Source organism: Strigops habroptila, chromosome 2 (genome assembly GCF_004027225.2).
Source record: "Strigops habroptila isolate Jane chromosome 2, bStrHab1.2.pri, whole genome shotgun sequence".
Taxonomy (NCBI): domain Eukaryota; kingdom Metazoa; phylum Chordata; class Aves; order Psittaciformes; family Psittacidae; genus Strigops; species Strigops habroptila.
The window spans coordinates 69,804,351-69,819,883 of record NC_044278.2 but is presented as its reverse complement, the minus strand read 5'-3'; the positions used below and the strand labels follow the sequence as shown (position 1 = coordinate 69,819,883).

Genomic DNA, 15,533 nt, shown 5'->3' with positions numbered 1-15,533 from the left:
CAGCATTGCACCAGCTACTAAGAAAAACAGTAACTATCCCAGCTGAAACAAGGACAATTGTTTAACATCATCTTTTATCATTGCAGTCAGAATTTCATGAAAAAGATACTTTTTATATCTTCAACCATGTTGACATAAAAATATATTACCATGTTGTGGAAAATGAAGCTCTGGGAGCAAGACTAGTTGCTGCTAAACTTGAACCGAAAAGGTTAGTACTCGGAAGTAACTTGTCATCAAACAGTGGCCCATCCCAAGATACTTGTTTTGATCTGGGGCCCTGTTGCTCGTCAGAAATGTTTTCAGATACGTGACCTGTAGATTAGCTTTCCTATTAATTGATGTAGTGCAATGTAGGACATTAAAATAATTTTGTTCTGAATTCATTAGATCTTTGTGCCTATTTGGGCCAAAAAAAAGATAAGATAAAACGTGGCAGTGGTGTGTGTGCAGTGAAGCAACCCTCACTTCCCCTCTGGAGAACATTTTGTCTTGTGATGCAACAGGCCACCAGTGCTTGATGCAGGAGTAATCAGAGTGCAAGATCTGATGTCTTCAGCAATCAGGATTTGAATGGAATGAGTTCAGAAGTAAACTTGTCAGTTGTTCCAGTATCCATGTGGATTTTGCACAACTGATGTCTCTCATTATTTCTTAGCATCTTGACTTTCTTCTGCTTTAGAGACTGTGCTCTCTATAGTTTTCTTTTTAGAAGACACAACTTTTGTTCAAGTTCGGTATCAAAAAGTTGTGTGCTTATTATATGTTCCTTATGAGCTCTGAAATTTGAGACATTAAGAACAATTTTTATATGTAAGGGAAGAATCTTAGATGAAACAGGTGCTTTTGTAAGATTAATTACTTCTTAAGAGTGTTGACAGTGATCAGCTTTCATTCTGTGTTTTTTCTTCCCACAGTTACAAGCATACTCATCCAGACAACCCTGATTGCTCAGGAGTACCTATGGATATAAGTAACAAGGCTAACGGAGAAGTCAAAATTGCTTACACATACTCAGTTTCTTTTCAAGTGAGTACTAAGCTTTCTGTGGTAGTTACCTCTTAAAATCATGCATTAATACTCTGAATTATAGAGATGACATGTAAAATTATTTCAGAATAGTAAGTTTGTGGGTTTAAAACTGTATTTGAACTGGTAAGTCCGAGATGGCCTGGGATTCACCCCATGCTTTACAATTTTGTGTACCACACATGCTGAATGTGAAATGCTATATGTTTTTTAAAAGAACCACACTTTCCATGTTTACCTTGGTTGTCTGGTAGATTGTTTTTCAATCCAAGTTCTTAAGTCTGAGGAACTGTGCGTCTCAGCAAATTGCTGCTGTAGATAGGTTGAAGCTGATCATTTTCTATTTTGCTGCGAAAGCTTTCTTCTCTCCAGGGTCTTCCTCCCATGGAAACCCTCTGTCTTTCTTAAAAGCAAAGGAGCAGTATAGCAGCCAACTGCATGCAGCAGTGATACTTGAAAATGTCTTATTCTGGTCACAAGCAAGAGAGTTTTTCTAGTTTTGGTTGGTTGGTTTTTTTTTAATGGAGTTTGCTGGACAAACGGTTTCCCAAAGTTTTTAACCTGTTGTTTATATTTTCAAAAACTGGCTTTACTGGAAAGCACTCTTGCTCTCGTTATAAATTACTGAATTAGCATCCTGTCAGAAAGACACCTCGCTATCTTTATTAATTGATACTGATGTTTATGATTTCTTTAATAGCAGTCTTCAGGTTGATCATCATTGCTTATTCATTTTTTCATGTTTACTCTGCAAAGTAAAACAAAGAAATGCTCTTTTTGAAATGTTTCTGATCAATGAAGTTGTGATCAGTGCAAGTTCTGCAATATTGTCTCCCCATCTGTCTTGCAGTATAAGCTGAATGTAACTGTATTTGGTACTGAAAGGAGGTGGTGTGAAAGCAAAGGATAATTTGTACAGTTGATTATGCTGGAGACTATATAGCAGAGCTTAAATTCTCAGTGTCTGTAATGTTGAGTTACATGTTCTTTTATTATGCTGCAAGTCATTTGAATTCCAGATGAACTAATGTAATTCCTGAAGGGAGGAAGCACAATTAATTTAATTTGATAGGCCATTATGTCTTAAGAAGACATGGGTGGTCAATACTATTCAGAAAATATTTTGGTTTAGATTCTATGGTCAGATCTTAGGTTTGTTTTAGGTAGCTATACGTATTGAACTATTCCTTTAAGGCATGCAACATGAAATTTCAATTTGCTGTGAGATTTCAGCTAGCTTTGCATGTGTGTCAACTTGTAAATTCACAAGCTGGATACTGACTGTATCTGAAACTGGTGTGTTTATACTTTCAGGAAGAAAAAAGTATAAGGTGGGCATCAAGATGGGATTATATTTTGGAATCCATGCCTCACACTCACATTCAATGGTTTAGGTGAGAAGAAAGTTTTTCTTCAAGTGTACTGTACTGAAATGTTTACATTGCAGTTTGAATGATCATTTGTTTGGTTGGTTTTGTTTTTTAATTCAGTATTATGAATTCTTTGGTGATTGTCCTCTTTCTGTCCGGAATGGTAGCCATGATTATGTTGAGGACACTGCATAAAGACATTGCAAGATACAATCAGATGGATTCCACTGTAAGTCTAAAATGTACTAAAATTTATTTGGAATGTATTTTTTAAGCTAAATGTATTTCTGTAGCAGGCTATTTGAATGGCAGTCGGCTGTGTTAAAACAGGTTTATTTCCTTCGCAGGAAGATGCTCAAGAGGAATTTGGCTGGAAACTGGTTCATGGTGATATTTTCAGGCCCCCAAGAAAAGGAATGCTGTTGTCTGTGTTTCTAGGATCTGGCACACAGATCTTAATAATGACTTTTGTTACCCTGTGTAAGTAATGAAGTGGGGAGGAATTAGTCGAGTACATGATATTTCACTGCTAATTGCATAGTACTAGTAAAAATGGCAGTATATTTTTTGTCTAGAAATTTCTTAAAAGTCTGAAGGCTAGAAACAGCTGAGCCGATATAGTAGACATGCGACTTAGTGTACACAGTTTAAGATAGCTGATGGACTGGCTTTAAGTCAAATGTACGGTTACTTTCTAAAATTGTGCGTCTCTGCTTCACAGTTTTTGCTTGCCTGGGATTTCTGTCACCTGCTAACCGGGGAGCTCTAATGACCTGTGCTGTAGTTTTGTGGGTACTGCTTGGAACGCCAGCCGGTTATGTTGCTGCCAGATTCTACAAATGTGAGTAAAAGTCATCTAAACTGACAAGGCTTAAGTTCATTAAGGTGAATTATCATCACAGAACTGATTTGTATTTTGCAGTACTGTTTGTAGTTTCCCTCAGGGCAAACTGGTGAAATGTACTTAACAACAGGAAACACGTACAGAACACTGACATGGTTACATTGATTTTGATGTGATCATGCCTACAGACCCTGAATTGCTCTTGCTACTACATATTTATGGAATTGGGAAGTAAATTCCATTTTACCACTACTAAGCTCATTACATCAGAAAGTTTTGTACTTGTTTCCTATAGTTGGAGGCAGGGCCAGCGTTAACTTGAATTTAGTTTTAGCCATCAATGTTGCTTGGTAGCATTTTTAATTCTCCCTACTTCCCCAGTCATGAACTTCTGTTCTTGTGTGCCTGAGACTCGTCACCTCTTTTCAGCTAGTCCCTTGGTCTTTGGGAGAATGGTGCTTATCAGCCTGTGGCAGGGGTGCAGGGACAAGGATTATTAGACATGGTCTAGTGTGAGGCGTCCCTGCCCATGGCAGGAGGGTTGGAACTAGATGATCTTAAAGTCCTTTCCAACCCAAACCATTCTGTGATTCTACGTTCTGTAGTTGCAGAAGTCAACCCAGTGATGTCTGTGCACCTCTCGGTAGCTAGTTGGTACTGTTTTCCTTCACTGATCCCAGCTAGGGCCTGCTTACCAAGCTCAAATAGTTTGACCCTGTACCTTCTAGTTTGTTTTAAGGCGAAGCATGCCATCCCACATACAGCTTGTTTTAATTACCTTACTCAAAGTAAAAGGCTCTTTATGACTGAGCAAGCTGGATCTTTTGGACTATTTTATTTCTGAACATACAGGGCTAGAGAAGGAGTTTATTTCTCAGCTTCAGCCAGGCCATAGGTATTGGAGTTCTAACCATTGTGGGGAGAAGCACTGGGGAAGGAGGGTTTGTATTTTGCAAGGAGTTTTTCTGCAGTTGTAGTGATATGATAGTGATATGATAGTGAACTATTCGTTTTCCTAATCTTCAAGCCAATTAGGCTTAAATGGAAGGAGACTTTAGGACTAAGAGCATAGTTGAGGACAGACTTATTTTTTATATCATGCTGTATGGTATGTGTTTTGAAGGCTATTTTGAAGTGTATTGATGGTAAATTGAATCCTGTATCTTTGGTGAAGACGTAGCTAATAATAATTATACCTAATTAGAATCATTTAGTTAATACTTGAATATTGTGTTTAAATATCAAGATAATGAGTGACAGATCAGAGATATTCTTATTATAACATGAGGTGGTCCACACACTGTACAGAGCATGTAAATGTAAATGTTTCTCTTTATAGGGTACAGATAGTGTGAGACATAAACCAAAATGCAGCTGAAATGGATACCTAGATTTAAAAGTGGGGTTTTTTTTCAACGTTGCATTTAAAAAGTGAAATCTGAGTTGAAATGAAATGGTTAATTTTAATAACTGGTGCCATGTTCTACCAAGATTTTATGAAGAAATAGAAACTTAATTAAAATCACTCTAACCATAATCGCTTCTGACTCTTGAAGTAAAGAAGCATGTCATTATGGCAATGCTCAGATGAAATTGTCAGCTTCACTGAATTCCAGCAGGATATTTCCATTTGAAGGTCTGTGCCTAGAATTTTTATCAGCATAGTGCAAATTCATAGAACTTTTCTTAATAAAGTGATCTTTGGTCTTTTGGTATCACCACTGCTTAATGCTGTTAAGGCTCAAGAGAACATCACTGCTTCCTGTAAGTGTGTTAGTCCTGACTTTCTTGTAAGATTTGTAGACAAGAATTATTTCAAGGAAACTATTAAGCTTGCTCTTCACATGCTTATGTATTCCTAGTGAAACCTGCAGTCAAATGCTAGAAAGCTTAAACTTCTTAATGACTCCAGGTTTAAACTGTTGAGGGTTTTTTTAGGACTTAAAAGTACTGCAGATCTGCTTCCACCTTCTAGCAGATAAAGTGGTCGGAGACCCAGTTTATTTAGTTAGATACTTTTCTTAGCCTGAGTCCAATGTTTTTTTCTTTGCTTTGAAGCTCTGTGATTAAGCAATATAAGGAGGGAATTCAGTTTTATTACTGAAGATTTATTTTACTCTTTTAAATTTGGGCATGATATTTGAGCATTTGCAAGCTAAGTGTAACAGGTAAATGGACTGGAAAATTAGTAGTTGTGAGGAGCTTAATGCATGTTTTGATGACTGTCAAATGTTTTAATACAGCATTTGGAGGCGAGAAATGGAAAACAAATGTCCTGCTGACATCATTCCTTTGTCCTGGGTAAGCTGAGAATATCGTCATGATTAAAAAAATTAAATTGCTTCTCTGACATGCAAACCAGTTTTTGAAGTTTCAGTTGTATGAGTAAATCCTGTTTCATCACCCCTTTATTCCAGAAGCTGCAAGAATATCACGTCGCTTTTGAATATATTAATGGCATCTCATCCTTAGATATTGGGGTTTTTAGTAAGCCTTTGTTTACCCTCACCACTTGAAAAGGTTGATTAAGAAAGAGCATTGTGATAGTAGTAAGTTTTGGACAGGCGCACTTTTTCATTGCTTTCTTTTACTCTCTAGGCTGTTTGCCTGACCGCACTGTAGTGGATCTTACATAGTGTCATATATTGTAGAAGCACTGTGATAAATCTTTCTACTTACTCACAGCAGGCAGTCTTACCCTGAAGTGTAGTTAAGACAAGCATATATTTGAAATTGCTTAGTTGGAACGTCAGCTCCTGCTGGAGTACAATCCCACTAGATTAACAAAGAATTGCTTGTTTGACCTCTTCATTTTGATATTCTGTTTTGCCTCATCTGATTGTAACAGAGATTTACCCCAAAATTTTAATACAGTGCTATTGTTTTGTTAGTTATTAAATATTAAGGAGTATTTCTGTGCTTTGTGTTCTATGTTTTTCAGGATCGTATTTGCAGATTTTTTTATCATGAACCTCATTCTGTGGGGAGAAGGCTCTTCAGCAGCTATTCCATTTGGTACTTTGGTTGCCATTTTGGCACTCTGGTTTTGCATATCTGTACCCCTGACGTTTATTGGTGCCTATTTTGGTTTTAAGAAAAACGTAAGTGGTTTTGAGGAATTGTTTTGTAAGTGTATGTCACTCTCGCTCGCTCTCTCTAAGAACACGTGTCTATTTTTTCACTGTATAGACTATGACTGAGGTAGCACCTAAGCTACTTGCATTGTCAGCTCCAGTTCTGTTCAGTTCCTTTAGAGCTGCATTCTATCTTGGGATTCCAAGACTTTGGTACTCGGTTGGTGGTGGTGATATTTCTCCAGAATGATTAGGGTTATCATTGTGTTCAATTGAGTGACTGCTCCAGATAAAGCAGTGATTTGGGCATTTTTATTTTAATTAGCATCTTTTTCGTTGCTAAAAAAATCAGTTGACTCAGCCAAACGTAACAGAAAGCAACTTAAGTAACCATTTCTGGTTTTCCCCCCATGGATTTTGTTCCGATCCACCTTCTACACTGAGGATATTTTCTGATCAAATTGCTAGAGCTCTTGTAAAACCTGTTTGCATAAGTGTTTTGCAAATGGTTATCACTGCTTGGCAGACATTAATTGGGATTTACTCCCAAACTGATAATTTTTACTTATGTATATGAGGGCTCTTTGTGACACTGGTGACCAGACCGTCTTAAATAATGAAATCGGTTCTTCTTTTTTTGCTTAAAAAGTGGTTTACTCTGCCCCACAAACATAAAGATTTGTAAGTTCAGATATTTTTGTGGTTTTTTTCCTGTATAGTAAGCCAGAGTTCTAGCTCATGTAGCTCTCCTCGAATAACTTCAGAGAATATTTAAGTATCTATCTTAGAAGTTTGTAGTTATCCCATTCTTCTTACCAAGAGTTCAGTGTTTTTTCTGATAACCATATTAAAATTTCAGCAAACCTCCCCTGCCCTGTACAGAGGCAGTTCCTTTAAGAAAGGAGAATTTGATAACCTGTAAGGCAACTTGACAGATGTCACAAATTCATTAGAATCAAATCAGAAAGCAAGTACCTGGCAAGTGTCTGTTGATGCTCTTAATGTAATCTTTATGAAAAAGATGGCAAAGTGTGCATTTACCTGCCTTAATTTTTTTCTCTCATGCTGATTTATGCATGCATCTTAAATTAGGATTTAATTGCCACATTGAATCTTCTCAGTTTGTAAGTTTATCCTAATGTGATTCTTGGAGTATATCCTAAAAAACAAGATAGAGGGATGTTTAGAAGGGGAAAGCAACAGTCTGCACCACCAATACCCCCCAACTGACAAGCGAGAAATCAGGCTCTGTAACAGATCATGGGTAGGTAATCATAAAAAGGGAAGTCCAAAATATCTGTTGCTATGTTTTCAGAAAGAGCTGCCTTCTAGCTCATTTGCCTAGCAGATGTTTGTAGCCAGGCTGATAGCGAAAGCAACTGTAGTGGTAGCTGGGTACATGCACGCTCAAAAGTAATAGTAGACTTCTGTCACGCTCGTTTCAAAGAGAAAGCAAAACGGTAGTGCTGCTGTTTGATATTTCATTTATTTAGCAATTGCTTGTTTTTGTTTAAAGGCTATTGAACACCCCGTTCGCACAAACCAAATTCCTCGTCAGATTCCTGAGCAATCCTTCTATACAAAGCCGTTACCCGGCATTATCATGGGAGGGATTCTACCTTTTGGATGCATCTTTATACAGTTGTTCTTTATTCTCAACAGTATTTGGTAAGTTAACCACGATCTATTTGAATTTTATCTGTCATAAAAGATGATAATTCCTTTGTGTAAGTTTTTCTTCAGGATGCTTTGATTTTTGGTGATGCAGGGTTACCAGAATACTGGTTCAATAAAAATTTAAATGTTAACATCTTTTTAATATTTCGTGGTTTAGAAGATACCCAGTGCCTGTTTGGCTTCTTGAGGTGTGTAGAGAAGTGGCTGTGCTGTGCTTAGCACTTTATAGCTGACCTACAATATTCAAATAGCTTGTTTTCTCTTGCTACTCCTCTGACTTCATGTAGAAGTGGCTCTGAAGCTGACATATGGCATATAGCTTGAAAGTAGTAAGTATATTAAAATTGACTTGAGGGGGGTTTTGTAGTTGTTGGGCTAGAAAAGTATCGCTACTCTTGGGAGAGAAAGGAATCAAGAACAGATTTTGTGAAATCTTTATAAAGGCACCAGAGAGTAATTATTTTCAAAAGTAAAGCACCAAAGAGTAGTCCAGCATAAGTGAACTCTGATGTGAGCTCATAGCACACTGGCAAACTAATCTACTGTGAGAGATTTGTCTTCCTTCTGGCACAGTTTAGTTATTGGATCTTGTTAAACTGTTTCTGAACCTTGAATAGGTGCCTCTACCCAGTGCAGACAGCTACAGCATTTGACATTTCTTGTTGTTTTGCAGCTCTGCCCCTTTGATTGAAATGTGAGGTGAAATCCAAGTTCTGCTGAAGTCAGTGGAAGAGGTCACACTGACTTCACTGGAACTGTAATTTCTCTCATTATGTCTAGTCAGTTCTCTCCCTGAGCCCACAGGGGCATGCTTTGGGCTTGCTTTCTCACTGTTTCCAGACTGAGCTGCCGAGGCTCCTGTTCTTCAGTTAGAAAATAAATCAGTCATTCGTATGGCCACACAACTGACAGTGCTTCAGTAGGATGGGGATGCTTAAGGTGAAGGTGATATTGCTGCATGTGAAGAAATAATATTAGCATTATTAGTGTCCATTTTAATTTCTTTTTTTTTAACTCCCTTTTATAGGTCTCACCAGATGTATTACATGTTTGGCTTTCTGTTTCTGGTATTCATTATTTTGGTTATTACATGTTCTGAGGCTACAATATTGCTCTGCTACTTCCATCTATGTGCAGAGGTAAGATATTCTTTAGTATTCATACTTGATATTGTTTTAAGAATGCTTCCAAAAATTTGTAAGGCTTTTGTAATTGAAAATAATAAACATAACATAAATGTCGTTAGTAGAAGAGATGTACTTAAACTGTGTCCTTAGAAAGTGAAGCAGGCTACTTTTGGCAGGACTTGTAACAAACATTAAAACAACTGCATGGGGCTCTGAGCAACCTGGTCTAGTAGAAGGTGTCCCTACCCATGGCAGGGGGTTGGAACTAGATGATCTTTAAGGTCTCTTCCAACCCAGACCATTCTGTGATTCTGTGTACTGCTAAGTCAGATATCACGTCTTTAGATTCTAAATCCCTGTTTTCTGAAGATGCTGAACTAATCTATTAACTTTGTTCAATTAAAATGCATTTTGGACATGCCCAATCCTGGGGCGGGGGGAAGGTGGGGAGGAAGTCTCTGTGGCTGGCAATAGTAGGTCTGGCTTACTTGGGTTTTTAGATTTTTGCCTATTTGATCTTTAGGTTTCATATCTCTAATTGTGAATGGTGTAGTTAAAGCAATATCGATTATATATAGCTCTTTTTCCCATAGATAAAAACTATAAAAACTCACTTTTGGATAGAAAAAGTAGCTCTGCATTCAGGAATAGGGTCAGTGTGTTAGCGATATATGAAATATCACTCATATTTTTTTTTTCTCCACCCCTTCTAGGACTATCACTGGCAGTGGCGTTCATTTCTCACTAGTGGCTTCACTGCAGTTTATTTCCTAATATATGCAATACATTATTTTTTTTCTAAGCTGCAAATCACAGGAACAGCTAGCACCATTTTGTATTTCGGTTATACCATGATTATGGTTTTGATCTTCTTCCTTTTCACAGGTAAGCATATTCAACCTGAACTTTAAAGTTTGACTCTACCATTACCTTTGCACAGTAGGCAAAATCCGTGGCAAAACTTATCTTGATACAGGGTTATAAATTTGTCTTTGATTTTTTTCCATATGTCTTTGATTCTTGTGTAGCATTTTGCAATTCCATGATCACAAATTTTAGTGAAAGAGATTAAGTGAGGATGAGCAGAAGTCTGCTAATTTGAGGAGCGGCCTACAATTAGGTCTTCAAATACAACACCTTTAAACATGACATAAACATGATTTAAAAATGCTTCTCCAGATTTCATTCGTAAGTTAGTCATGTGACAAACTTACTTTTTGTAATTAATTGTCTTTGGAGAAAGACACTTCACGTCACACACAATCAGGTATAAAGTTACTGTGTCAATTAAGGAAAAAATGCAGCTTTTGTGGAATAGGAGCAAGGAAGAGAGGAGTAAAAGGTGACAGAGAATACTCCCCCCCCCCCCATTTGCTGTCTTCCAAAATTTCTTCACCTTCTTTGCCAATTGCATTGAAATGTCACAGGAAGCAGAATTTCTTAATATTTTTTTAATGTAGTCTTATCAGAACCTCATCATCTTTACTGTGAGCTTTTGGAGAAGCACCTGTCTTGGGTGCTGCATTTTAAGAAAGCAAGATGAAGTTGTCATCTTCAGTACTAAGAAGGAATCTTCAGTCAGACACACGTATCCCTTCTTTAGGGTGGATAGAATGGCAGTGAAAATGCAAGAAGTCTCCTTTCAAACTCTCATGCAAGAAGGCAGCAACCGCCAACTCCTCAAAAACCTTAAGAAGTCTGAATTCTGTTCCAGCAGAACGTGATCTGTCTTTGTGGACTTTACCCTCCAGGGCAGTATTTTTGAAACTATTTTGAACTGATCGTTGCTTTAAATACTTCCGAGCTCCACGTTTAAGATGGACTTTAATGATTCCTAAGGATTTGATACATGTGCATTTATGTGCGCAGCTATACAGGCTGTATTTTGAGGCCTCTAGCACACAAGTGGCTTGTCATCGGAGCTCTTAATACTGATCTCACTGTAACTATAAGTAGGATTTTCATTTCCACTTAACACAGGAGAACAAAAGAAATCTAATGGGGAAAAGAACTGACACTTGAGAATGATCATTTTAAGTGTAACCGAATATGCATTTCAAAGACATTGCCGCTTCAGTTTAGGAAATACTGAAGCTGTTTGTGCACCACAACTGAATGCAGATGGTGATGGGCAGAAGCAAGAGCCTGCAAAGAGTTTCCTGGGTCATTGCCTGTTAAAAGGAGGAATGGGGCTTAAGTACATTATATAATCTCTTTGCAAAGTGATCAAGCTGTGTTCCATAAGTGGTTAGTTTTATCTTCCATCCGTTTGAAGTCAGTCTAATGTGTTTTGGCATTGCTTGTGGATAGTTTGCAGTTTACACATCCTTTCTACTTTTATTTGCATTTTGTGTACTGGTTACCAAGTCATTCTGAATGAGTAGATCAGAGATTCTGCCTCCCTTTCTCACTCCCTTTTATTTCTCACCCTGCTTTTCTCTTAACCTTTATCTCTGTTCTGGGTTTACTGGTTTTCTTATTGCATTAAAGAATTTAGGAATGCGTGGTGGTTCATCTATAAACGGATGTGTGCTGCATATGCAGATCCATTTTAAATGGGTGCAAACTCACAAAGTAGCATGTGAAAATAATTAGGCCTTACCTAAGTGTAAGGTCAATTCGTTTAGTTTCTCTAGCTTTTCCAGCTGATGCTCAGCATGTCTGCCTTTAATAGTAAGCAGTTTTTGCCAGAACCAGAATTATGTTTACCCTGTTTCCTTTGTTCAATCTGTTTACTTTGGATGTGTGCAGTAATTCTGGGGTGCACACATTCAAGATAACGGGGATTTACAGTAGATTTTCTATGCTGAGGTTTGGCTTAGCTGCCTTTCTGCACCTAAGGTACCCATATAATTTCCATCTTTTGTCCTTATTCTTTCAAGTCAGTCAGTGTCACATGTCATTGTTTAGAGGCATTAGGACATGTCCAGTGCCCTCCCCCTTTTCCTTTGCTCACACGTTCACTTTCAATTGACCAATTGGCATTGCAGTGCCTGCCAGCAAATTCGGGAGCCCTTTTCAGGGTAGGTTCACAAGCATGCGATGAAGAGGTGGTTTACTCTCAGGCTGCTTCAGATGCTGTCTGTGGTAGCCATTTGTATGTAACTGGAACTGTGAAGATGTGAGTTATGCTGTGCAACTTGAACTATGCTTTCAGAGTTTGAATGCTTGCAGGTTTTGAAATTTTCAGTTTCTATATTGAAATTATTATGTTGAAAATAGAGGAGAATACATGTGAAGTTAACTAGATGGTTAGAACGTTGAAACATCATATGCTTAATGATTTTTTTATCTACTTTCCGCAAGATGAAGTGGAAATTATCCTTTAGTTAGAGGGAATTGTCCTATTTCTAAAGATTTAAGAATAATTTTGTCCATTTAGGTCGATATGCATTCAAAGGTGGGTATGTGGAGCTCTCTGAGATTCACTAAAGTGATTTGAGAGAAGGTTTTACAGAAAAAGAGGCAGGGTAAAGGGACAGGCAGTTCTGTTCCAGTTTCTTAAATGAAAAAGCATATTAGCAATTTAGCAAACACTGCTCCTAAAGGCAACTGACTTCTGTGTCAGGATGATAAAGAAGCTAAAAAGAAGAAAATCATAATTGTTGTAGCAAAACTAGTCTGCCGCTGCTTACTCATCTGTTAAAACCAGTCAGTATCAGGAAGGGTTTTGACGGTGCCCTGCTGCTATGTCAGTGTAACACATGCTTCAGGCGCTTGCATCCGCACTGCATTCCAGGTCATTGATCAGGCTCAGCAGGCAAAATACTGGGAGCTACATGACAAATCTTTGATTCACAGCTGGGACCACAACTACGTATCATAGTAAATGAGTCAGTTAAACATCACTAGTTTAGCAAGCGTGAAGGGGGAAGAAAATTACCATGATACCATTCATGGTTCCTCCCAAGCTTGCCTAGTGAATGAGTGAGCACAGTGTTTGTTGTACCTCTTATCAGATCTGACATAAAGGCAGGGGTTTTTTGCTTTAAAGAACTTGCTTGGCTCTTGCATTAGAGAAAGCTGTGATTTGTGAAGAGGCAAAAATCAGATAATCTGCAGGGCTTTTTTCCTGCCCTACTTTTTGCAGGAAATGAAAGTTCCTGTGCAAGGTGTTCTGTGTCAGTTTTCCTAGCATGTAACTGCTTGTTTGTTTGTTTGTTTTCAGGAACAATTGGATTCTTTGCATGCTTCTGGTTTGTAACCAAAATATACAGCGTGGTGAAAGTTGACTGAAGAAACCAATGTCAAGAATTACACAGAAGAGATTTAATCTTCATTAACGTAACCTTAAAGACCTGGTCTGGTTGATGAACTTGAGCTTTATCAGAAGTATTGGCTTCCTGTTCTTTGAGAATGATACTGAATATGCACCTACTTTTTCCACTAACACGTTTGTATTGTGAATTAACAACCTGGTTTCAGTCAGATCTTAATGAGGATCAGAGTTACAATATTTATGCATTTGTAAATACAACTATACTTCAAAAGAAATGTTAAATTCTAATGGCAGAGTAGAAGTGGCTGCATTACACAACTTAATAATACTTCTGATCAAAGTCTACCTGTAAATAGGTTTTTCTAGCTTGGTAGGTGGGATGAATTATTTTTCTTTGAGGGAAATGAGAACTTTTTATTATGCTGACTTTGAAGGATGACTCTTAAGCGTTGCTTTTAGTTTGGATGTGATTTTTTTTATTTTTTACTGGTGTTACGTCCATAAATATTCTGAGTTCTGTGACTTCATTAGTTTCGGTGTTCTTGGCCTTTTAAACTATGTGCCTCTGAGTCCTTGAATTTATAAATTCATAATCTAATAAATATTGTAAAAATGTCTTCAGTGGCTTATTACATATTACAAGTTCATAAAAATATGTAAATACCATTACATTACATTGAAGACAGTTGCTGAAAGATTGCCTAGAGTATTTTATGGCATTTTCTATGATTTAATCTATATTGACACCCCCTTAGATGTGCCAGAAATGTTATTTGTGCTCCCTGGCTCTGACACAGCAATGTGATTGTGGCGCATGAGTGACGCTGTACGACGTGTAACAGAACCACTCCGCAGCACTAACCCAGTCCTTCGCCCAGGTACGTTTTCAGAGGTTGCTGTGGAACTGTCAGTGTGTTGAGAAGATCTCACAGTGCATGAGTCAGCTTTCTCTGCTGATCCTGCTTTCAGATCTCGATGATACATATTCTACACGGCAACTATTGCTGATTGTACTTAATGTAGGTTAAAAAAATAAAAGAAAATTACTATTTTTGCCTTATACTAAGAGACTAAAGTTGATTTTTGATGACTAGCATTAAACCTATATTTGCTTTTTCTGAAGATGGAGTATTTTGTTCATACTTTGTTCAGTAATTTTAGACTCGTGACACAATTTGGCTTTTGGCGTGTTTTCACAAGCCCGATGAAACTTTGTTTCAAATTAAACTTCATGTACCAATTGCCATTCATAACACTGGGGGCTTTACTTTTAGAAAAGACCTTAACCTGACAATGCTTGGATACTGAACCCAATAAAAATATCTTTGGTTAAGGTAACTTGTCATTATTAACCTGCTAAAAATTGGCCTGTAAAAAGGCTTCAGGTGACACTTCCTCAATCGCTGTGCTCCACGGCCCCTCCCAGGTGAACCACACTGCTCTTGTGCTCTGCCTGTGCCCAGCCACAGCTCCGTTCAGATGCTGTGGACAGGTTGGTGCGGGTGCCCCTCCCCGTGTGCAGTCACTAGGAAATGCTGATTTCAGATAAGTCTTCCATGGTGCAGGTTCAAAACAGGAAAAGGGTGAGTGTGGTGTTTGTTCTTTGTTGGTTGTTTGCTCACTAGTGCAGTGAGCTGTAGTGTTGACTCGATTTAAATTTTTTAAAGTATGAAATTGAATATTCTTAATATCCCTGGTTTTGTGATCACCTGCTGTATGTATAGTCACTGCTCAAAATCATCGGGTGCTATTACACAAATGGGAATGGGAATGCTTACTTTGAGAAACATGCACCAGTTGTCTGTTATTGAAATATGAATATAATAGGTGCTCAAGAATTTCAGTGTAGTGACAAGAAAACAGATTTTTGTGATATATTTACAAATGGTGTTTAAAAGTTGGATTAATAGAAGTGAGATGTAGCCACTGTGGTTATGATATGGGTTTAAAACCGATAGGTGTGTTTCCCATTTTTTTTTCCTACAGGCTAGTTGACAAGTCATGGCAGCTTCTCAAGAATCTTATTTTCACCTTTAAAGGCAGATTGTGAAGTGTGTCGTTCTCTCCTGGAATCTAAACTTCCTGCATACACAATTTTTCAAGCAGCCTTGTAACAATAGCAGCTGTTTTGGAATGGAGATGGTGAGGTTGCAGTGCACAGTACTTGTGACAATTTAGGAAGTTTAATACATC

The 15,533-nt window shown here is 37.8% G+C and overlaps 1 protein-coding gene across 1 annotated transcript in view; it reads left to right on the top strand.

Annotated features, from left to right (window-relative positions):
• Positions 1-14,673, top strand: part of TM9SF2 (transmembrane 9 superfamily member 2) — a 30,878-nt gene extending 16,205 nt beyond the window's left edge. Inside the window, exons 6-17 of the mRNA XM_030476189.1 lie at positions 87-211; positions 918-1,029; positions 2,344-2,423; positions 2,520-2,628; positions 2,747-2,879; positions 3,121-3,240; positions 5,487-5,544; positions 6,185-6,344; positions 7,834-7,985; positions 9,022-9,133; positions 9,835-10,006; positions 13,290-14,673. Coding sequence (XP_030332049.1) covers positions 87-211; positions 918-1,029; positions 2,344-2,423; positions 2,520-2,628; positions 2,747-2,879; positions 3,121-3,240; positions 5,487-5,544; positions 6,185-6,344; positions 7,834-7,985; positions 9,022-9,133; positions 9,835-10,006; positions 13,290-13,357 — 1,401 coding nt within the window. The 3' untranslated portion in view covers positions 13,358-14,673. The remainder of the gene's footprint in view (positions 1-86; positions 212-917; positions 1,030-2,343; positions 2,424-2,519; positions 2,629-2,746; positions 2,880-3,120; positions 3,241-5,486; positions 5,545-6,184; positions 6,345-7,833; positions 7,986-9,021; positions 9,134-9,834; positions 10,007-13,289) is intronic.
• The last annotated feature ends 860 nt before the right edge of the window (positions 14,674-15,533 follow it).